Below are 25,137 nucleotides of genomic sequence, written 5' to 3' on the forward strand. Positions count from 1 at the left end.
TCCACCCTGCGTAACATAATTAGCCCACTTGTAAACATATGCTCACACTTTTTGCAATAGAGAGCAAAATAAAAAAAGATGCAGTGCAGAAAGTGCTAAATAATTGCAATGCAACAGAAAGAGATGGATACCCACAGCTCATGCCCTCCACCACCATCCACACTGCATCTGCTCGTATCCATGAGTGCATGCTTAGCTTGTATGCCTCTTTAGTTTTCTAGTCCCACTATGCTGCCTTATTTTCAAAATTATTCTCCACCAGCTTTCACTCCGTCTACGCTTTGATCAAAAGTCGGAGACTTTGATAAAACATTGGATGTTTTTTGTTGCTGCTTCTTATTTGTGCCATTATTCATTTGAGACCAAATATGGGATTCGATGAAAGGCACTTTCCTCTATGAAAGTCTCAGCAAGCACAGGATTAGGGATTGAAAATGTTGCTTTAGTTTTCCTTTCAGTTGACTTTGTTGTTGTCCTGGTGACGCATGAATGTGTGCCCCACCATTTGGTCTGAGAGTTACAAGCAGGAGATGCCACTGGTTGCCATCAAGAAAGTGAACTACGAGAACCAGTGTTCAGTGGGCCAAGAGGACGTTCTCTGAAGTGATGGCCTCTCTTTTGATGTCGAGTGGGGCGGGTGGCCCCTTGTATCAGTTCTAGATATACGCTTAAGTACCAGGAGAGATAGCATCAGCTGTCTCAAATTAATTATTACAAATCTATTCAGAGAAGGGGGAAGGATCAGTGCCCGAAAGGAACTGTTTATTGATTGTCCATGCCATTCATAATCTGTAGGTTTGCAATTGTGCTGGAAAATAGCCTTTTTGTTATGTGCAGCAGCTGGAACAGTACATCTAGTGAGGGGTATCCCTTTTTAGGGTAGAGCATGCAACCGCTCTGGCCTCTGTTGTTATCTCTATGTGGGCTTTTATCCACACCTATGTCACGCCCGTCACTTTCACTGGTTCGAGGGCTTGCATTGTAAAATTCGCTTGACTTCATGTGGGAAAGGCATGCATATGTCATACCTTTTCTGGTGTTTAGCCCTCCTGAAGCGCACTGGCCAACTTCTGAAAACATACAAGGTTCCATGTTTACAGCATGATTTCTGGACTACTTTTTTCCTTTTTATTACCTACACAGCACAATGTCGCTGGGTTTTACACAGCGCAATCACACTCGTTTTAAAAAATATATATTTTTTAAATTTTCCCCATCCCCATCCACCCCCCGCCCACCCTCCCCTTAAGATTTGCAGTGGCCTCCGCTGCACATATGCATTTTCGCACGTCCTCTAGTTTACACCACTAATAGCTCTAACTTGAGCAAACGTGACACCCATTGCATTGCAAATGCTTGTTATTCTTTGCTTATTATACATTTCTGTGTAACTCTTTCCTTTACTGTTTTTCCTCTCACCCTCCATCCTCCCTCCATCCCTCTTTTCCCTTCTCTTTATATATAGCTCTCTCTTTTTGCCTTATTTTCTTTAGTCTTCACATTTCTGTGATATAAACTACATTTCACCCATCCACGTTTTGTCAATTTCACTGAAAGGAAGAGATTTAATTCTCAGGGATTGTTGATGAACATATTAATATTTAAAATGAGCCCAGACCTTAGTAGCACTGATTGAGAATGGAAACACTGGATTGAAGAGGAACTCACAGTTATATTATGTTGTGTATTGTATTTGTAAGCTTTTTAAGTTGAAAAAGAAAAGTATTGTGATTCTTTCAGAATTTAGAGCATGCATAGAGGATGATGTTGTGAATTAAAGATGGCGCTATCCGATGCAGGCTGCAGTCCAGGGTACTCTTACCTCATTAGTAACCCGAGGTCATCCTTTAAAGTACCAAATACATCTGCAAAAATAAGGGCGCGTGACAAGTGCTGAAAGAGAAGTTCCTGAATCGTGAAATAGGTATAAAAGATACAGTAAAAATGCAGGCAGGGGGGCTTTGAGACCACCCTCTCACTGCTCATATTTACGTTAATGGTCTGATCCAGTGGTGTTTGACATCAAAGGTATCGTTTCATCGACAAAGGGCAGCCAGATCATTCTAGATCACAGGGATACCGTGGTGCCCGTCCTAGGCTTTAATTTTACAAACTAATACACTGTGGGAGATGTAGTTTTGATTCACTTTGATACAAACAACAGGAATGTTCTATCTTGCTATTTGCGAGAGTGATAGGTGGAAATGTTACTTTTGTGTGGCAAATACTCCTTTGTACACCTGAAAAATTTACTCTGTGAGCTGTAGGCTTAGTGCACATTAATTGAGCTAATTAGACTAAAGTACTTAAACAGGGGACTTGAAATGAGTGGACATAGGACTATGCAGCCAGGTGCACAATGGCACACATAATCTTAGTGCGACATCTACGCTGACAGGAACAAGAATCATTCAGTCAGAATAACGTCATTTACTCCAGCTCCCATAAAATACACAGTTTTAATGAAACTTTAGTTGAATTTCAGGTTAATAAAATGAAAATAAGTTTCCACGTCATTCGTTTTTCTTGGAATATTCATAATTGAAATAGTGTGATAAACCAACACTTTTATGAAGTATAAATTAGAGTAGTAAACTTAGTAAAGTTTTTAAAATATTAACTAGTTTTCCATCATAAGAGGGAGTCACCCTATTATCTAGTTTTTGTCATCCATTCCGAATCTGGATTATTGATTGTAGAAGTTGATTTCCTTATTTTTAGCAACTTCTTTTCATAGTTTGGTAAGGAAATGTGACCCCCTCCTTTTCACTCACTTTGTGTTTTATTTTGTTCTTTTACATGTCTCTGGAGAATTTCTATTTTCATTTTTAATTTGCCCAGTTTCCTTTTACTTACAAATATTGTTTTCTACTTTACAACGTATATTTGGAAAGATGTATGTGTTTTTAATGGAATATTCAAAGAACAAACCACATTCACTTTGGCGGAACTTCTGCCAGTATGAAGGAAGTATTTTTTTCACTGTTACAAATCAAGAATAAAGGGACATATTTTTCATTATTTCACATAATGCACCTTGCTGCGCTGAATGACAGGGAGAGGGCAGGAATGCACCAGATCAATCAAGATATGGCACATAGCTGTCCTCTGAGTGCCCTGGCGCACAAACTGCTGCCCAGCGCCAACGCAGGCACACTGGCACCATGGTGCAAAGGTGCCTGCGTTACAGGCTAGATTGTTTGGTGAAGAAGAGCGGCCATAGCTCTTTTCATTGCAAATGCTTGTTATCTTTTGGCTTCCAATTCACGCATGTATGTTCAATCGTTCTTTTTTGGCCATGGATGCTAATTCATCTACTTTAAAAAGATTATTATATATTTTTTTAAATGGTTAATGTAGAGGTAAATAACACAGGACATTTGGACTTGTAGATGTAATTGATGCTCTAAAGTAGGTGCCTTGGTGTGTAAGGACACTGTTGCACAGTGCATGGATAGCTGGAGCTTGCTGATGCTCTGTGCCCTCTGCACATCCGCTTTACAGAGTTCTGTTATGCCCCAGACTCCATTATGTGCCCCTTATCCCTTATCCCTTAAAGATATGCAAAATAAGAATGGCTCAATTTGCCTAAATATCTGATAGTTAAATTGGGCTGCTTTGATAGCTAACTGTTTCAAGTTGTGAATTCTGATTTGTCACTATACTTACTTTTTTTTCAATTAGGTCGAGCTAAAGATTGCTCTAGCGTTCATTAGATTTTGGATGATAATTTTGAAGACGTGTTATTCATGCAGCGTTCTTTGAATCGCGTATTTGGTCAAATGAACCTGTTTATTACAATTTCACTGATTAATTTTAAACGTGAATTTAGTAGTGTAGTCCCAATATTGGCCATTTTACGCATCGGAACTGTTTAGCACCACCTTCCAAGAACTCTCCTTGAGTTTAATCTGGGTGATAATCAGTTTTTTAAATATTTGAAATTGAAGGGGAACCTTTCGATCATTTTATTTATCATGTCAGTTCCTAATGAAACCAAATTGGCTGTCAATGTTGTCATTGCTTTGATCTTCGTTTCAGTATTTTATTCCATATTACATTGTCTAGTCTTTGGAAGGTTGCTTATAACTGGTCTAAAATTTTAAACTTCACCATAGATTAAAAAAAAAAGTTGCAGCACGAGTCCCACTGGACGTGGTGCAGGATTTTTAACCAGCTAATGTGAATATTCAAATTCTTCATACCATTTCTAAAATACGTTGCACTGCAGGCATACTGTACTGGCGAGTTCTGCAAGCCGTTTCTTCATGCACAATGTCTTAGACAGTAGAAAGATAGATTCATCCCGCATATTGGCTGATTGCAGAGTTATTTCAAATTACTGAGTTAAATTTATTCGCTTGGTCATTCTACTCTTTGGCACAAATGTTGTTATCGCGTTGTTAACTCTATTGCTTGCACAAGATTTGGTGATGCATGTGATGTTAGAATGTCAAGTGAGTGTAAGGCACTGTTGCTTATTTTCACAACTGTCTACCGTCTATTTGTTTTCCAACTGCAGCTGGCTGGGCATAGATCCACCTTACTCGGCTCACTGGTTGCAGGAAAGTATTTCCTGCTACTATCACATTGTAGGTCTGGGGAAAACACTATGGCCATCATTACAACACTGGCGGTCAAAGACCGCCAGGGTTGAAGTGGCGATCGTACCGCCAACAGGCTAGTAGTACAATTCGCCATATTTTTACCGCCACGGTCACACCGCCATGATTGTCCCGGCGGTTACAATCCGCCAGGGCAGCGCTGCCCTGGGGATTATGACTCCCCTTCCCGCCAGCCTGTCCATGGCGGTACAGATGGCCATGGAAAGGCTGGCGGGAAGGGGAGTGGCGGGGCCCTGGGCACTGCAGGGACCCCCAGGCATAGCCCCGTCACGATTTTCACTGTCTGCCTGGCCGACAGTGAAGAGCGCGACGGGTGCTGTGGCACCCACCGAACCGCCACATTGCCGTCGGCTCCCTTAGGAGCTGGCTGCAATGTTAAGCCCAACATCCCCACTGGGCCGGCGGGCGGAAACTCTGTTTCCGCCCGCCGGCCCAGTGGGGATGTCCAAATGCGCCCGGTGGGTTTCCGGCTGTATGGGCGGCCGTCTGGTGGTACAACTTTGGTGATCAGCCTCGTCCGACCGCTAAGGTTGTAATGAGGGCCTATGTGGTCTTTGCAGTTAAAATGGATGTCATTGACACGCAAATTAATATCTAAACTGTTTTCAAAGTTTTTGTTCTTAAATTCTTGTGCTTAGTTTGCATTTTTGTGTTTTATAAGTAGTGTATGGTTTTGCTACAGATTCGGAGTGCCTCATTTCGCTATCATGTAACTTTAAAAAAAAAAAATTGTTTTAGTCTGGGATGTATTTGTTCGTTCAAAGGTCAATAAAAAGTAACTCTATGAAGATTGGTGATTTAGGTCTCAGTAATCTTTCACGGTTCAATAACAGCTGAAAGGGGCACCATGCTCCTATCCTCTACTGAGATGATGTTGTAAGCATCGGTAATAAGAAACCAGTAACGAGACACTGTGAGTGCCTATTAGCACTTTCATTCGACCCCTGTTAAAATAGGCCATATCCTTCAATGAGCCCTGTACTGCTCACCAGGAATCCTGTACTGTTCCCCTAAATTTTGCTTTGGACACCTTGTACTCTGTGCTGCTCCCAGTCCCCTAGGCCAGGAGTTATCCCATCGGAGAGCCTGCCATGGATGCTGAACTGTACCCCCAAACGTGAACTGTTCCCCCTTGAACCTGCACTGAATCTTCTCAGTCGTGCGCCCTCCCACGGGCCTTGTGATTCTCTTTTTTAAGTTTGAAATAGAAAGTTTATTGAAGATTCATACAATATTCAAAAGATATAAATACAGTTGATAGCTAGAGAGAAAAGAAAACAGTAACAGTTCAATTTCCTAAAAGGTACATTATGAGAAGCATAATGCATATATTAATACCTAAAATCGCAAAATATACATTCACATATTAAATATATCAGTAGAAAAAGTTATAAACAGTAGGATAAGTACAATAAAAAGTAAAGAGAAACAATTCCTGGTGGTTTAGAAACCTCATTCCTAGGAAAATTATTACATGAAGAGTAAGCCAAAGAGTTTAGGTAATTTATAATAGGTAACCATAACATGTCTCTTTTAATACCCAGGGACACAGGGTAAACATAAGCTCTATCCAACCGATAGTTAGAACAGATACCGTACCACCAAGCCTGAAAGGATAATTGAGAGGAGTCCTTCCAAGTTTTCGTAATTTGTTGAAAAGCAACAGCCAACAATAAATCTAAAATTACAATAGAGTTTTTGGGAAAATGTGACCAGTCGGTGTCAAGGCTGCCTAAAAATATATTTGCAAAAGTTAAGGAGATTTGAGTTTTAAAAATAATATTATTCCAAACCTTAACCCAAAATTGAAAAGTGTTTGAGCACTCAAAGAGCATGTGTTTAAGATCTGAAACCGGTTCACTACAAGACCAACAACAGAGTGAAAGGTTAAAATTCATTTTATGTAAAGATGAAGGTGCAATTAATAGTCTATTATATATAAAGAATAAAGTTTGAATTGCATTAGCTGCTCTTGAGGTCTTTCGTATTTTAATCCACACTTTATTCCATAGTGAGGGTGAAAGTGGAATAGCCAAATCTTTTTCCCATTGTATTTCTATTGCTGATTTAGGTCTATCTGCAGGAAGAGCTGTAATTGTTTGGTAAATACTAGAAGCTGAGGCAGACTGGTGCAACAAGTTCTTATTTGGAGAAGAATGAACTAATGGTGCTTGCTGAACTCAGAAAGATTGATAAGAAGTATTTATATGTATTAGGTCATCATATTTTTTATTAAAACAGGATGGAAGGGGAAAAAAAAACGTGCTTGCTCAAAAGAAAGAGGGGAATCACTGTCAAAAAGTTGGTAAACCTATTTCAACCCCTTCAAATGCCACAATTTCCAGTAAATGATTTTATTATTCAACTTGATGGGTTTGTTGTACCAGATTGACGAATTCAGAAATTGCACTCTGTCTCCGTCATATGAAGCAAAAATAGGTTGCTCAATTCTGCATGAATTTTTCAAAATTGGGAGGGAAATAGATGAAGGTTTTTTTGACAGAGTTAATACTTCCGGAAACATGAAAGGAGCAACAAAGGTCTTTTCAACCTTAACCCATAAAGGTAAAAAAGTAGAAACATCTTCGTTCAATAAACAGGAAGCCTGCTTAAGAGAAAAAGCCATATGATAAGAGAGAAGATTCGGAAAATTAACTCCTCTGTGAATTTTAGGTTTCCTCAATTTTTGGAGAGCATTCTGGATCTCTTATTATTCCAAAAGAATTTAGTTAAAATAGAGTTCAACCTCTTGAACTAATTATTTGGAATATTAATTGGAATATGTGATAAATAGAAGAGAATGATAGGAAGTAACGTCATCCTTAGAGAATCTAATCTACCCTACCAGGATAGAAATAAAGGGATCCATTTAGATACAAGAGAATCGAGGCTAGAGAATAATTGCAAGAAGTTACAAGAAATTGTATCCCGAAATGAAGGTTTAAACCATGGACCAAGATATTTAATTTTGTCCTTGTTCCAGTGAAAATTGGAAGATTTAAAGTCATCCGGAAGGCAACATTTATTTAAAGGGAGAATTTCACACTTTTCTTTATTTAACTTATACCCTGCAATAGAAGCAAAATGTTCTACCTCAGAAAGAAAAGAAGGAAGTGAGGATTTTGGATTTGACATAAAAAGTAAGATATCATCAGCATAAGCTGAAAATTGTATCTGTCCCTCTCCGAACCAGAAACCATATAAATTTGAATTAGCCTTATGTTTCAATGAAAAGGGTTCCAATGCAAGAACAAACAGAAGCGGTGATAGCGGACATCCCTGACAAACTCCTCTGTGAAGTGAGAAAGAGGGAGAGATAGTGGATGGAACAAATCTAGAGTTAGATTTACGGTCAAGGAAGGGATCCATAACCATATTGCAATCTCCTCCAAAAATTAAATAATCATCTGAAAGGGTCATTAACTTAGCTAATATTTCATTCTAAAAAGATTTATTAGGTTGGGTTGGACCATAAACATTAAATATAGTTAAAGATACTTTATAAATATATTCATTGAAGCTATAACCCATCTACCCTGCTCATCAGACTCTTGAGAAAAATAGTAACCCCATTTCTTTTCCCCGTACCCGGAGAGGCAAAAACATGACCCACCCATTGTCTTTTAAGTTTGGCCACCTCAGCACTTGTTTTATGAGTATCTTGTAACAAGGCAATATCAGCTTTCAATTTTAAAATATGAGTTAAAACTCTTTGACTCTTTATTGGGGATCCCAAACCTTTAACATTCCATGAAAGAAATCTAATTGTCACGAATTGTCTATTTTACTGACTGTGCTTGCGAAGGGACAGCAGGACTGTCCTCATCACCTCCCTCATAATTACTAGAAGAGGAGTTATCGAATGGGACTCCTCTGACTAAAAAAATGCTCCCAGAGTCTGCACCATTGTCCTATCCCTCAGATGCTGTCTCAGTATCTGCTGTCTCTGTTAGAAATTGGGTCTTTGATTGGCAGTCAGGTTAACCCCTGTCCAAGCAAGGACCCTCACACTAGTCATGGTAAAAGAGAATCACCCTCAGCTAACCCCTGCTTACCCTCACGCTTACCCCCTTGGTAGCTTGGCACGAAGAGGGAGGCTTAACTCCAGAGTGCTAGGTGTAAAGTATTTCTACCAACACACACAGTAACTTAATGAAAACACTACAAAATGACACAACACAGGTTTAAAAAAATTGAGAATATTTATGTAAACAAAACAAGACCAAAGCGACAAAAATCCACAGTACACAAGTCAAGTTATCAATAAAAATGCAAAAAGAGTCTTCATGTAATCTTAAACACAAAGCTAACGCTGTTAGCGTGAAAATGTACCTTGGGAGCATAAAAAATAACCTGCACGGGTGAGTGTGAATCAAAAAGGGCTTGCGATGTGTCGATATCACTCATAAGCAAGACCTTGCGTCGTTTCTCCATCAGTCGGGTCGTTGTGCTTTGTTTCTTCTCTCCGCAGGAGAGTGATGTGTCGATCTGGTCAGCACTCTCGGGTCCGGGCATGTCTTGCGTAGTTTTTACATGCCCAGCAGTGTTTGCGTCAGAAATCCTGCTGCACTATGATCCAGAAACCACGCAGTTCGGAATGCGTTCTCACCGGTCTCCGTCAGCGATGCTGCACGTCGTTTCTCCTGCTGAGGGTGTCGATCTTCCAGTCGCGTTGCAGGCGAGTGTCCATTTTCAACCACAAAGCCAGTGGCAAATTGATTTTTCAGCCACAGATTGGAATTGCGTTGATCTTTTCCCTGCATGGCAGTCGGTGCATGGATTTCTCACTCTTGGGCTGCCAGCTTCTCCTTTCAGGGTCCCAGGAACTGGGTGGGCACCACTTGGCACAGTAGGAGTCTCAGCAGAGGCTCCAGGTGCTGGCAGGGTAAGTCTTTGCTGTCCCTGAGACTTCAAATAACAGGAGGCAAGCTCTAAATCAGCCCTTGCAGGGTTCTTCACCAGATGTAAGGCACACAAAGTCCAGTCTTAGTCCTCTAGCACAGGCAGAAGCAGCAACTGCAGGATATCTCCACAAAGCACAGTCACAGGCAGGGCAGCTCTTCTTCTTCACCTCTTCTCCAGGCAGAGGTTCCTCTTGGTTTCCAGAAGTGTTCTAAAGTCTGTGGTTTTGGGTGCCCTTCTTATACCCATTTTGCCCTTTTTGCCCTTTGAAGTAGGCCTACTTCAAAGCAAAGTCTCTCTTGTTTGTGAAATCTTAGCTTGCCCAGGCCAGACCCCAGACACACACCAGGGGGTTGGAGACTGCAATGTGTAAGGGCAGGCACAGCCCTTTCGGGTGTGAGTTACCACTCCTCCCTTCCTCCTAGCACAGATGGCTCATCAGGAAATGCAGACTAAACCCCAGCTCCCTTTGTGTCACTGTCTAGTGAGAGGTGCAACCAGCCCAACTGTCAAACTGACCCAGACAAGGAATCCACAAACAGGCAGAGTAACAGAAATGGTATAAGCAAGAAAATGGTCACTTTCTAAAAGTGCCATTTTCAAACACACAATTGTAAAATCAACTTCACTAAAAATTGTGAGCTCAGAGACCCCAAACTCCACATGTCCATCCAATCCCAAAGGGAATCTACACTTTAATCAGTAGCTCCCATATTAACCTATGAGAGGGACAGGCCTTGCAACAGTGAAAAACAAATTTAGCAATATTTCACTGTCGGGACATATAAAACACATCACTAAGGGGGTCATTCTGACCCCCGCCGGCGGCGGAAGCCGCCCGCCTGGCGGGAACCGCCAGAAGACCGTACCGCGGTCAAAAGACCGCGGCGGTCATTCTGACTTTCCCGCTGGGCTGGCGGGCGACCGCCAAAAGGCCACCCGCCAGCCCAGCGGGAAAGCACCAGCAACGAGGAAGCCGGCTCCGAATGGAGCCGGCGGAGTTGCTGGTGTGCGACGGGTGCAGTTGCACCCGTCGCGATTTTCAGTGTCTGATTTTCAGTGTCTGCCTAGCAATGTGGGGCCCTGTTAGGGGGCCCCTGCAGTGCCCATGCCATTGGCATGGGCACTGCAGGGGCCCCCATGGGCCCCACGACACCCGTTCCCGCCAGCCTGGTTCTGGCGGTGAAAACCGCCAGAACCAGGCTGGCGGGAAGGGGGTCGGAATCCCCATGGCGGCGCTGCTTGCAGCGCCGCTTTGGAGGATTCACAGGGGCAGGGGAAAAGCGGCGGGAAACCGCCGGTTTCCCTTTTCTGACCATTTCCCTTGATGCACCGCCAGCCTGTTGGCGGTGCATCCTCCAACCCCGGCCCTGGCGGTCCATGACCGCCAGGGTCGGAATGACCCCCTATATGTCCTACCTTAACCATACACTGCACCCTGCCCTTGGGGATACCTAGTGCCTAACTAAGGGGTGTCTGACCTATAGGAAAAAGGAAGGTTTAGGCCTGGCAAGTGGGTACACTTGCCAAGTCCAATTTACAGTTTACAACTGCACACACAGACACTGCAGTGGCAGGTCTGAGACATGATTACAGAGCTATGTATGTGGGTGGCAAAACCAGTGCTGCAGGCCCACTAGTAGCATTTGATTTACAGGCCCTGGGCATTTCTAGTGCACTTTACTAGTAAATCAAATATGCCAATCATGGATGAATCAATCAACAATGCAATTTACAAAGAGAGCATACGCACTTTAGCACTGGTTAGCAGTGGTAAAGTGCTCAAGAGTTCAAAAGCCAACAGCAACAGGTCAGAAGAAATAGGAGGCAGGAGGCAAAAAGATCGGGGATGACCCTGCATAAGCAAAAAAGTCCAACACTCTGCTTGTTTGTGGATTCCCTGTCTGAGTCAGTTTGACATTTGGGCTGTTTGCACCTCTCCTCTAGAGAGTGACACAAAGTGAGCTGGGGTGTAGCCTGCATTTCCTGATGGGCCATCTGGGCGGAGGGGAGGAGTGGTCACTTACCCGTGAAAGGGCTGTGCCTGCCCTCACATAATGCAGTCTCCAACCCCCTGGTGTGTGTCTGGGGCCTGGCCTGGGCAAGGCAGGATCTTGAAAACAACAGAGACTTCTCTTTGAAGTAGGCCTATTTCAACGACAGAAAGGGGTATAAGAAGAGACCCAAATCCCCTGAAAATCAGATTGCTTCTGGAATCAAGAGGAACCTCTGCCAAGGATAAGAGCTGGAGGAGGAGTACGGCCCCTTTGCCTGTGACTGTGCTTTGCTGGATTGGCCTGCAGTAGCTGCTTCTGTCTGAGAGAAGACTTTTGTATCACTGCCCACTTGGGAAGAATCTCCAAGGGCTTAAACTCCAGTTGTTGAAGTCTCAGGGACAACAAATACTTCTCTCTGCCAGCACTTGGACTTTCTGCTGAGAGTCCTGCCCTACCAAGTGGTGCCCTAACCTGTCTCTGGGCCTTTGAAAGGTGAAGCTGGTGGAAAGGGACAGAAATCCACGCAAAGACCACTGTGCGGGGAATCTTTCAATGTACCACCTGCCTCGCGACTGATAAACGACGTGCCACCAGCCTTGCGGTTTAAATGTATGCTGCACCTCCATTGTGGCAGGGAGATTAATGCAAAGCTGTTGAAGAAACAACGTGCAACTCCCGTAGCAGCTGCTGTTAATGACTCAAGCCCCCACGTGGCACGTTTTTTTGTCACCGTGCGACCGGATTTTAATGCAACATCGCTTGGCGTGGAAAATCAATGCAAAGCCTGCCCGGACCCGAGGTGTCCGTCCAGAATTGACGCTTCGCTCTCTTACGGGAGAGAAGAAATGACCTGACCGGAGGAGGAACAATGTATGGTCTCGCTGGCCAGTGAGAAGTCAACGCATAACTGACCTTTTCCGATGCACACTCGCCTGTGCAGCTTTATTTTGACACAACCCAGATATTTCTGTGCGCTAACAGCGTTCTCACCCTTTTATAAGGATTTAAGACTCTTTTTCTTTTATAATTCATAACTTGTTTTGTTTAGATAAATATTATCTATTTTTCTAAACCTGTGTTGTATCATTTTGTAGAGTTTTCACTGAGATACTGTGTGTGTTAGTACAGATACTTTACACCTTGCTTCTGAAGCTAAGCCTGCCTGCCTGCTCGTGCCAAGCTACCAAAGGGGTTGAGTGGGGATTAACTGAGGGTGATTCTCCTTTACCCTGACTAGTGTTAGGGTCTTTGCTTGGACAGGGGGTAATCTGACTGCCAACCAAAGACCCCATTTCTAACATTGGTGATCATCGGTGAGGATTGGACTTGTGTTTGTACTTGACATACAGTGATTAAGTGTACACTACTATTTTCAGTGCAGACCATTATGTGACCACATACAGTTTTTCCTTTTTGTTCTCTGGTGTCCTCCTGGATACATTGTTGATACTTGGACTCTGGTGGTTTTTGGTTGCACCTGTAAAGCCTTTTCAGAATGGATGTCAACTTATGGCACTTGGAGATCTATTCAAAGAGGGAGCTAGACGTTTTCTGAAAGGAAAGAGGGCTGGTTGCAAAGAGAAGGTCCCAAAAGTTGGTTCTTGAGACAGCCCTGTTCCACTATGAGATGAAGTGCTGGTAAGCAAACATATCAGATGGTTATGACGAGGAGGATTACTCAGAGGAGGAGGGCTGTGGCCCTGAGAGGAGAACAGAAAGAGAGGAATGTCTCCTAGCTCAAGAGCAGAGTCTGATAGAGCTAGATGAAGACCTTGAGAGGACTGAGCAGAGAGAGCCTTAGCCCTGGGAAAAGAAATGTTTGCAGCACACAAGCTGAGCTGTGAAGAGCTGAAGCTGGAAGCCAGGAGAGTCCAGTTCAGATGGTGGCAGCAAAAATCTTATGTTCAGTGCTGATGAAGAAGTGCACAGGCCCAGAGACTTGGTGCCCAACTTGAAGGAGGGCATTTGCACACACCAGGAGGTTCAGAGGTATGGGTTAGCTCCAGTGGTGCGCAGGGTCCCTTAGGTGAATTTGGGAACTGGCATAGGGAGTCTTATTCCTTGTAGCGGGAAGGACACTCTACTGGCTCTAGGTGAGAGTGAAAGGGTGAGGGGTTCACCCCAGGTAGAGGTCCTGGTTGTAGAGTGTGGAGACATTCCAGAGGAGTAGGGGTTGAGTTTCATGGACAATCACGTGCTATCTCAGGAGTCTCAGGAGGGTGATGTGGTGTACTTGTTCAGGCTGAGTCACTGGGTGGTTGGGTAAAGGGTAGTTTGGTTAATTCATGTGCGGGTCTGTGTGATGTAATTGCTGGAGAGCATATGTCCAGTCCCTGTTTTCCAGAGCTATGCAACACAAGGTGGAGAGTGAGTTATATGACCCCAGGGAACTTGCACTGGAGGCAGTACTCTGGTTGAGTACCAGAGAGTCTGAAGAGGCATTTGGGGGGTGCTGGTGAAGGGAGTGGCTTAGGTATTTTCCAACCAGGTGAGTTGGGAAATGCTTGTAGTGTCCCAGGTAGGTCCCAGTGTAGTGGGATGGGTGAAGGATCCCATGTCCTGTCTCAAAGGAGATGGAATGGGGGTGGGCTGAGTCCCAGGGTTCCCGAGATCCAGCCCCAGGGTCTGGAGGGTTCCATGAGTGAACGCCAGGAGGAGAGACTAGCCTGTACCATAGGGCCTTCTGCTGAGGGAGACTCCATAATGTCAGGAGAACTTAGGGGGTGGCTTTAACCCACGTCCCACCAGTTCTGGTGTCTGGCAGTACCATTCCTAGTGAGGGGGTGCAGAAGTCCAGACAGAGGGTTGAGAGGGGGTTGTGGGGCCCAATGGAGGACCTGAAGGGTCAGCGGTTAGCTCTGAGGTCAGAGCCCCCCAGGAATGACATTGGTGATACCATTTCTGGGCTGGGGGGACCAGGCTCTGCCTGGTGGGCAGAGGTCAGGAGACCAGCACCAGCCAGACTCTCATGTGGCCCTGAGGGAAAGTGTTTCCCTTGTGGCTGGGTAGATGTGCTCCCCAGGAAGTCCTGGATTGTCAGGCAATGGTCCAGTCTGAGGGTACAAACCCTTGACTGGAGGATCAGGTGCAAAGGGTAAACTCGGGGGTGATTGGGGGCTGCAGTTGGCCCAATCGACCCCCCCAGTGTGACTTTTAGGAGTACTCCCCATGGTGGGGGGTGCAAAACCCTAGGAGTGGGGACAGGGGAGGGAAAGACTTACCCCTGACCCCAGTTCAATCTAAGGGTACAGACCCTGGATTGAAGGGCCAGGTTCAGGGTGTCCCCCCTGACCTGGAAGGAGGGGCTACTGCTAACAGTGCCCCTACCACATTGGATTCTGGTGGGGTCACTTCTAGTGGGGGGGTGCAGGACCCCAGAAGGGAGGGTAGGGGGAGGGAAGCTTTGCCCCTGGTCCTGGTCCAACCTCAAGGTACAGGCCCCAGTTTGGAAGACTAGTTGCAGGTTAACATCCCTGCACTGGTGGGAGAATTGTGCAGGACTGCTTCCATAAACAGCCTGACAATTCTGGACTCTGGGGGTACCGCTTCTAGGGGGAGGGTACAGAGCCCTAGAGGGTAGGTCCAGTGTCAGGCTGTCATCCCTTCCCTAGTGGAAGGGTGAGTGGTCAAAGGGTGCCAGGCACCCGGGGCCACTGCCCCCAACTCACAGTGATTGGAGAGCCTTGAACGGCCTGGGGCCTGACTCTCATCCCCGACAGCTGTCAGTGGCTATTGTGGCTTGCTGTCCTGGAGGACAGAGTTGTCCCTGGGGTGGGGACAGGAGTCACTCCCCGGGGATAGAGTGGGCCACACCACTGTGTTGGCCATGGTGGTAGTTAGGTGCTGAACAGATGGTATCTGTATATAACAATGGTTCATGAGTTAGCTTGGTGTGCCCTGAGAGTATGGACAGAGAGATCCAACTGGAGTCAGGAAAGCGTAGAACTAGAACATTAGCAACACAAAAGGATGAGCACTTTGGCTTTCTGCAGAGAATCCTGCCCTGCCAAGTGGTACCCTAACCTGTCTCTGGGCCCTTGAAAGGTGAAGCTTGTGGAAAAGGACAGAAATCTACGCAAAGACCGCTGTGCAGGGAAACTTTTGATGCACCACCCACCTCGCAGCTGATAAATGACACACCACCGGCCTTGTGGCTAAAATAGATGCTCCACCTGCATCGTGGCTGGGAGACTGACGCAACGTAGCTGGCAAAACATTGCACAACACCCGCAGTGGCTGCTGTTAATGACGCAAGCCCCCACGTAGCGCGGTTTCTTGACACCATGTGACCGGGCTTCAACGCAACATCGCTCAGTGCGATAAATCAACGCAAAGCCTGCCCGGACCTGATGTGCCCATTCAGAATCGATGCATCTCTCTCTTGCGGGAAAGAAGAAATGACGCACACCGATCCGACCGGAGTAGGAACGACGCACGTTCTCCCTTACAAGTGAGAAAGCGATGCATCGCTGGTCTTTTCCAATGCACACTCACCAGTGCAGCTTCATTTTGACGGTACCCAGGTTCTTATGTGCGCTAACAGCGTTCTCACTGTTTTCGAAGGATTTAAGGCTCTTTTTCTTTTAAAATTCATAACCTGACTTGTGTATGTCAGATTTTTATCGTTTTGGTCTTGTTTTGTTTAGATAAATATTACCTATTTTTCTAAACCTGTCTTGTATCATTTTGTATTGTTTTCACTGAGTTACTGTGTGTGTTGGTACAAATACTTTACACCTTGCTTCTGAAGTTAAGCCTGCCTGCTTGTTTCAAGCTACCAAGGGGAGTGAGTGGGGATTAACTGAGGGTGATTCTCCTTTACCCTGACTAGTGTGACTTGCTTGGACAGGGGGTAACCTGACTGCCAACCAAAGACCCGATTTCTAACATAATAAAACTGTTTGCTTTTGCACGAATTTCCTAGAACTTTGAATTAAAGTCTCACATGGACCCAAGTCATAAGTGGCTGTCCTTTAAGGCCAGATCACCACCAGCGTGTAATTCTGCGTAGCACAATAGTATGGGGCTTGGTGTTGCAGCTGAAATCACCAAGTTTGGGAACACCAGACCCTATTTGAGCAACCGGAAAAGTCAGGCAGTAAAATCACTTGAAGCTTAGGTAGCAACAGAAGCCAGAAATGGGAACCCAGCCCAGACCAACCTTTTCTTGTGGCAAAGGGATAACATGCATTGTTCCCCATGTCATAAGCATTATTTCCTTTCATTCACTTACTCTGTGTAAGCCGCTCCCTCCACCCTTACCCCACACAGAATATCACTCATACATTTGATACCAAGTTGGAGTAGGTGGCAAGTGTGTGGTTTAAACCACTTGGAAAAGGAACACAATTAAGGGGTGTTGTAACAGTAATTGCATATGCGGAGTTTGCCTTCCACCTCTTAATTGGTTCACTAGTGGTCTCACCTTTGATTTTGGACAAAGATTTGTTGAGAAATAGAAACATAATACGTTGGATATTTACTGGTAAACCTCATTTCTCTTAGTCCTACTTGTACTCAACCCACTCCTAAACCAATGTATTAGTGCCCAATCTAAGATAGAAAACAAAGCAGTGAGTGTTCCCTAGCCCCACCCAACCTCCAGCTAAAGCATTTAAACACATCATACCTTACCACAGCACTTTGTGACATACCAAGCCCCACAAAGACCTGATAAAGGATTGTGGGTAGAAATTAGGACTGGGTCTAGGACAAGTAGGACTAGTAGTAATAAGGATTACTGGTAAATAATCAGGTCATTACCTCTACATCCCTCGTACTTGACCCAGTCTTAAACCAATAAAGCATACCAAAGCACAACTCCAAGGATAGGCCTTTGTGAATGCAAAATCCAGCACCAAAAGACCACACTACACAGACAAGTGTAAGATGCAGTGGTATACTGAAACAAATAAAACACATAGGTCAAACAGTGGCAGACCCATCCACTGCATGCAAGACTTCTCTACCAAAATTCAGGTGGGAAGGTTGTGCACAGTTTAGGTGATAATGTTAGATGAATGTGAATTCAGAAGACGAGATACCAGCATTGCAAATGTCCTCCAAGGGAACACCCTGAAACGGAGCCCAAGAGGCAGAAAGATCCCTAGTTGAACATGCCTGGATAGCCAGAGGGCAAGGCAACCCAGCAGCCTGATAAGCCAAGGAAAACACCTTTTATCCAGCAACCAAGGATCAACTTAGAGGCCGCTTTCCAACAGCCTACAAGACCAAAAGTCACAAAAAGACTGCCAATTGTCCTAAAAGCTGCATTTCTGTTCACATATATAGATAAGGCACATTTCACATCAAGTGTGTGCATAAAACATTCCTAAGGAGGAGAAGGACAAAGACAAGGGAATACAAGTTCTTGTGAAGAATGGAATTTGGAAGTAACCATAAGAATAAAGTCTTAGTGCCACAGTATCCTCCAAACATGGTAAAAAGAACTGGAGAACAACATAGAGCAGTCAATTCACCCAATTGCCTAGAAGATTTAATAGCTACCAAAAAAGTAACCTTCTAAGGAAGATATTTCTGATCCACTAAGGACAAAGGCTTAAAGGATGCAGACTGCAGAGAATGAAAAACAAAGGAACGATACCGCAGAGTGACAGAATATTTCACCAAAGGTCCAGACAGAAAGAAGGTGCAAAACAGCCTAGACACCAGAGTTTCAGCAGAATCAGACAGAGACAGGGTCAAAAAATGCCTGGATAGCAGCCCATTGATTATTCAGGGTGGAAGGTGCACAACTTTTCTCAAAGCCATCTACAAAACATTGCAGGATAGCAGAGACTGAAGAGAAAACAGATGAAAGATCATGAACGGAACACCAAGAATCAAAATTAGCCCAATGCTTAGAATAAGAGGACAGTGTAGGGTTCATACACGTACCCTGTACCAATAAAATAATATGAGCTGGCAAACCTTGCCTCAGCAAGTCCACAGTTCAACATCTAAACTGCAATGGGTAAGAGAACAGGTAGGCACGGGCCCAAGAACCTCAAGGGAGAGGGGACCTTCAGCAGAATCCAAGGAGGATGAACATCCAGGCTCTGCAGCAAAGTGAGCCAAGATCTCTGTGTCCAAAAGGGAAGGACTTCCATCACTTGTGCTCAGTCCTGCTGGGCTTCCATCAAAAACTATTGAATGAGCGAAAGAATGCATAGAGGAGCCCCTGGAGCCACTTGATTGACAGGGCATCCATGCCCCAAGCTTCCTCCTCCAGACTCCTGGAACACAATGGGGGCAGTAGCGAGTTCACCCTGGAGGCAAAGAGATCTAGCCGGGGACAGCCGAACCTCCTGCAAATCAGACAAAACACCCCTGAGCAGTCTCTCAAGTCCAGGGATGATGAAAACTCAGGTTGTGTTGAACTTCGCTCCAACAAACAGTTTCAGAGTCTCTGGCTGGAAGATGCATATTGGAAAATTCAAGCGAGAGCCATGAGCATCTAGCATATGAATGGTCAGCGTTAGATGCTGCTGTATTACTGGAACCAATGGAGCCAGAAGGAGCCAGTCGTCCAGGTAGGGGAAGAAGGAAATTTCAGGGGGGATTTGGATGAGACACCATTGAGCCACCACCTTTGTAAATCCTCTTGTTCAGAATCAAAGACCGAAGGGGAGGACACAATATTGCCACTGATGACCCGTTACCACAAACCACAGAAACTTCTAAAACTCCAGAGCTATAGGGATATGAAGGTACATACCCTGAAGATCCAGCATGGACATGACATAACCCAACAGAATGATATGCTGCAGGTTTTCAATCGTGAAACTTATCTTCCAGACAAACCTGTTTAGTGATTTGAGATTGATCACTTTGCAGAAACACCCTGTCACCTTCAGTACCAGAAAAATGGTTGAGTATACCTCTGCCCACCTCTGGGCAGTCGGAACTGGAACAATGGCCTTTTTCTCAAGGAAGAACTGGATCCCTGATAGCAAAGTTAAGTGTTTCACTGGGTCCTGTGGGAAAGGAGTCACAACAGTTCCTGAAGGAGATAAATAGATCAAGAATGCTGTCCTATAATTGTTATCCAGAAAGTTCAGTACCCATCGGTCAGATGTCATGAGACTCCAACTGTCCCGAACAGACGGAGTCTCCCACCAACCACAAGTGGTCCACCAGGGGGCCTGTGGGCGGCAAAGTCAGGACAGCTGTATGTCCAGGTGCAGTGCATGGTTTCTTCTGAAACTTCCCCTGAAAGCCCTTTCCTGGAATTGTTTGGCTCCCCAGAGAGGGCTGTTGCCTGTGAGAAGGCTGATGAAATGACTTGGAGGAGGACACAACAAAGGAAGGCTTAGCATGCTGATACTTCCTAAAGGAGAAAGAATGATTTAGTTCCTTGAAAATTTACACAACTTCTCCTCCTGTTCACAACCAAACAGATGAGACCCCGTAAAGGGCATAGATGGCAACATAGATCACTTTGCAACACTAGTTTTCCAAACCTTCAAAAAACAATTCTGCCTGGCAGCAATGGGGGCTCCACAGGACAGAGCCGGAACCCTCACTAAAACAAAGGCAATGTCTGACAGGAACTCTGACTGTGCTCTCCATAGACTCCAAGAGGTCAGGGCACTGGCCACCATCTTTCATAGTTTAGAAAAGTGTCTTAAAGTCAGATAAAAAAGACTTTGCCAAATAGGCCCCATACACACCAGCACACAAAGCCAGATATGTCCCTGCATAACCCTTCTTCACAGAAGAATCCACTTTCATTGATAGCCTGCACACCAGACTAGTGACAATGAAATCCATGTGGACAGTCTCAGGAAGGTTTTCCTCCATCTCCTCTAAAGAGGAAAGTTTTGCATTAAAGCGAGGCATTGCAGTACGCTCAGGATCTGTCCATTCATTCAACAAAACATCCATTACAAACTGAGGAATGGGTAAAGCCACACTGGGCAGTTTCTTGAAATTGTGGAAAAACAGTCCCTCTGTAAGTGATGGGTCAGCAATTCAGGCAACATGTCCTATGAAATATATTTGCCCCTATGGTCCAGGGAACCTTGTGTAGATTCATCAGAAGAAGAGAAACTAGAAATATCAGAGTAAAGCTCATGTTCCCTTGAAACATGAGAAGTCTTCTTATGTTTCTTCAGAGAAGACAGTCTTTACAATAATCTGTCTCAATTTATCCTCCTTTCCCAATCGTTTCTTCTTGAAAGGAGGCGGAGAAGGGGACAGCAACAGCAAAGAATAAGATGTTGAAGCCAGGAAGGAGTGGAACAATGCCTTTGTTTGGCAGTATGTTTACCAATTTTCACAAACAGGACCCTCCACCAACTGTGTACCTGCAGAGGAAGACAAAAGAAGTTAGAGTTCCACATATTTATGAAGTGTGTGCCTGTGTGAACTCTTCAGCCGCTCACCGCAATTCCCCTAACAAGGAATCAACAGCCGCAGGGTGACCACAAGAATGTACATGCACATTGAAGGCATCTACCATACCGTGCACTACTACAGGGATGGGTCACATCTAAACAGGACTTGGCACCCCACAGACAAGCACTCCACCATTTGCCCCTACCAGCGGAACAAGAAAGGAGCACCACAGCAGGTCAAAAAGGAGACTATTCAACATGTACAACTGAGTGGACCTCGAGAGCGGAGCAATTGAATAGCCCTGTTCAGCAATGCTGCCCGTCCCCCACCCCTGGCGGTGAAGAGGGAACCACAGGAGGACCCATTCCTGCCCTGACATCAGGGCTACTTACCGCCTGTATACAGGGCATCACCAGTAGCCCACATTAAATCCTGATGTTGCCTGGCGCCCCTACGAAGGTTTCTGGGTCCCCAGGAGCCCTACACGGGGGTTACCCTGCAACAAATTGGAGGTGAGAAGCCTGGCATCCACCTCAGTGTCTTCTGCAAGTTCTGGCGAAGATAGGAAACAAAACAGAAAGTGCTGAGGTAAGGTATGTGTTTAAATGCCTTAGCTGGAGGGTGGGTTGGACTAGTGAGCATTTCTTGTTTGTTCCCTTTCGTGGTTTGGGCACTAACTCATTGGTTTAGGACTGGGATGAGGAATATGGACGTAGAGGTAATGAACAAACATAGTGGTACATTTCTTGCTAATTGCAGTAGATGGCATTGCTGCTCATCAAAGATACCAAATCAAGGCAATGAACTGAAACAGTAGATAATGTGTTTTACATCTACTTTCTTAATTTCAGGTTGATTCAGATGGCACGATCACAACTGAAGAACAGATTTTTCTTCTTTTGGAAGCCAAAGAGCAGTGCGAATTCAACATCACAACACAGATGCAGGAAGGAGGTATTGCTTTTGTTTTTAATAACCTTATGACATATGTAGTTGGAGAACATGTAGATGGAAAAGCTGATGGAAAGCAAGGTGAATGCACGTACCTCCTTAATGTCCTGTACTAATCCAAGTCAGGCAATATAAAATTAAGTTTTGAATAAATCTGTGAGTAATGCATTCTTCCTGCTAACCTGCACTGCTATTGCAAAATGCAATTTTAGAGCAAAAATATGTTTTTATCCAACATTTTAAAGTGCCAAGATAGAATTGATAAATACCTTGACACTGGTAACCATATTTGCTTCTCAACGGTTCTCGTTATTTATTAAGAATTGTTTTGTGCAGCTTGATTTTAATTCTGCTGCACATATATTCTTCTTCTGTTACAGGTATTTTGGTCTATTCCTAAGATACCTTTTACAATATGTTTGCTCTTCTTTTGCGCACCTCAGCTCACCTTATGTGAACACAATTCTTCATTATTTCTTTCAATCTACTCAGGTAATTATGGCCCTCATTACAACATTGGCGGGCGGCAAGTTGTAACTGCTGTGCGGCCGCCAATGAGGCCGGACACGAACTGTGGCCATTACGAGATCCACGCAGGGCCGATGGGGATGTCGGCCGCAACACGGTAGCCGGCTCCAAATGGAGCCGGCAGTGTTGCAGCACTGCGACGGGTCCAGCTGCACCCGTTGCGCTTTTCACTGTCTGCTATGCAGGCTGGCGGGAGGGGGACTCGTAATCCCCTGGGCAGCGCTGTCCTGGAGGATTACAACTGCTGGGACCAACGTGGCAGTAAACCACCATGTCCAACGTGGCGGTAAACCACCGGGACCTACGTGGCGGTAAACCACTGGGACAAACGTGGCGGTAAACCACAGGTCCCTGCGGTGCGACCGCGGCGCTTCCACCGCCGTCGTAATGCCAAGGATTGCACCGCCAGCCTGTTGGCGGTGAAACCGACGAAGACCGCCAGGGTTGTAATGAGGACCTATGTGTTTATTTGACCCCTTAGCTGCTGAAGCTTTCCACTAAGCGCCCCTACCCCCCAACCAAACCCCAATGCTGAGTCTTTATTTTTATGTTTGATGCACGTGGAGCTCAAGCTTTCATGCGTTCAAACATGACTCCACAAAAGGAACCCAAGCCACATATGTAGGAGGTTGGCCTGGCTTATAGTGGGTACCTTGTGGTACTTACACCTTGTGCCAGGTCCAGTTATCCCTTATTAGTTGAATAGAGGTGTTTCTAGCAGCATAGGCTTTATCTCAGAGGATACCCTCATTTAGGAGGTAAGTAATATACACAAAGTATATTTACACAAACCCAAAACAGGTAAGTAACAGTAGGAAAAGTAGTGCAAACAATGTAGAATCACAATAGGATGCAATAGGTAGACATAGGCCTAGGGGAAACACAAACCATATACTCCAAAAAGTGGAATGCGAATCACAAATGGACCCCAGGCCTATGGGAGGTTGTAGAGGGTTGCTGGGTCTGTGAGAAAACAGTAAGGGTGTCCAAAATACCCCACCCCACCTGCAAAGTAGGAGTAAAGTTACCCTACTACCCCAGAAAAACACAATAGTCGTGATAGGGGATTCTGCAAGAACCACAAGCACTAGCAAAACACTGAAGACGGATTCCTGGAACTGAGGACCTGAAAAGGAAGGGGACCAAGTCCAAGAGTCACACAAGTGTCCAGCGGAGGCAGGAGCCCACCAAACCCCGGATGAAGGTGCAAAAGGGCTGCCTCTGGGTGGAAGAAGCTGAAGATTCTGCAACAACACCGAAAAGGGCTAGGAACTTCTCCTTTGGATGGAAGATGTCCCACGGCGTGCTGGAGGTTGCAAAAGTGTTTCCAGGCAGAAATACTGCAAACAAGCCTTGCTAGCTGCAAGAGTCATGGTTGAGGATTTTGGGTGCTGCTGGGGACCAGGAAGGACCAGGATGTCGTCCCTTGGAGGAGGAGACAGAGGGGACGCTCAGCAACTCAGAGAGCCCCCACAGAAGCAGGCAGCACCCGCAAAAGTATCGGAGCAGGCACCTAGAAGATCTGAGGACATTGGTCGACTCAGAGTCACAAAGGAGGGTCCCACGACGTCGGACGGAGAGGAGCGGACCCAGGCTAGGCTGTGCACAAAGGAATCCTTGGAAAAGTGCACAGAAGCCAGAGCAGCTGCAGATTACGCAGTACACAGGATCACTGTCTGACATGGGGAGGCAAGGACTTACCTCCACCAAATTTGGACAGAAGGGCCACTGGAATGTGGGAGACACTTGGACCCAGCTCCTGTGTTCCAGTGATGCAGACGTTTGGTGCCTGCGTTAGCAGGGGGAAGATTCCGTCGACCCACAGGAGATTTCTTCTTGGCTTCCAGTGCAGGGTGAAGGCAAACAGCCCTCAGAGCATGCACCACCTGGAAACAGTCGAGAAAGCCGGCAGGATGAGGTGCTACAATGTTGTTTGTAGTGGTCTTGCTACTTTGTTGCCGTTTTGCAGGCGTCCTGGAGCAGTCAGCGGTCGATTCTTGGCAGAAGTCGAAGAGGGATGTGCAGAGGAACTCTGGTGAGCTTTTGCATTCATTATCTGTGGAATAGCCCAGAGGAGAGACCCCAAATAGCCAGAAAAGGAGGTCTGGCTACTAAGAAAGGAGGCTTGGCTACTGAAAGAGGTAAGCACCTATCAGGAGGGGTCTCTGATGTCACCTGCTGGCACTGGCCACTCAGAGCAGTCCATTGTGCCCCAACACCTCTGAATCCAAGATGGCAGAGGTCTGGGGCACACTGGAGGAGCTCTGGGCACCTCCCATGGGAGGTACTGGTCAGGGGAGTGGTCACTCCCCTTTCCTTTGTCCAGTTTTGTGCCAGAGCAGGGCTGGGGGGGTCCCTGAATCGGTGTAGACTGGCTTATGTAGAGATGGGCACCATCTGTGCCCATCAAAACATTTCCAGAGGCTGTGGGAGACTACTCCTCCCCAGCCCTTCACACCTATTTGCAAAGGGAGAGGGTGTAACACCCTCTCTCAAAGGAAATCCTTTGTTCTGCCTTCCTGGGCCAGGGCTGCCCAGACCCCAGGGGGGCAGAAACCTGTCTGAGGGGTTGGCAGCAGCAGCAGCTGCAGGGGAAACCCCAGAAAAGCAGTTTGGCAGTACACGGGTTCTGTGCTAGAGACCCAGGGGATCATGGAATTGCCAGAATGATATTGGGGTGACAATTCCATGATCTTAGGCATGTTACATGGCCATGTTCGGAGTTACCATTGTGATGCTACACATAGGTAGTGACCAATGTGTAGTGCACACGTGTAATGGTGTCCCCACACTCA

The 25,137-nt window shown here is 45.6% G+C and overlaps 1 protein-coding gene across 1 annotated transcript in view; it reads left to right on the forward strand.

Moving 5' to 3' along the window:
• Positions 1-25,137, forward strand: part of PTH2R (parathyroid hormone 2 receptor) — a 1,094,265-nt gene that overhangs the window by 197,581 nt on the left and 871,547 nt on the right. Inside the window, exon 2 of the mRNA XM_069221390.1 lies at positions 21,715-21,817. Within this exon, the coding sequence (XP_069077491.1) occupies positions 21,715-21,817 (103 nt within the window). The remainder of the gene's footprint in view (positions 1-21,714; positions 21,818-25,137) is intronic.

The sequence above is a fragment of the Pleurodeles waltl genome, chromosome 3_1, assembly GCF_031143425.1.
Source record: "Pleurodeles waltl isolate 20211129_DDA chromosome 3_1, aPleWal1.hap1.20221129, whole genome shotgun sequence".
Lineage (NCBI taxonomy): Eukaryota > Metazoa > Chordata > Amphibia > Caudata > Salamandridae > Pleurodeles > Pleurodeles waltl.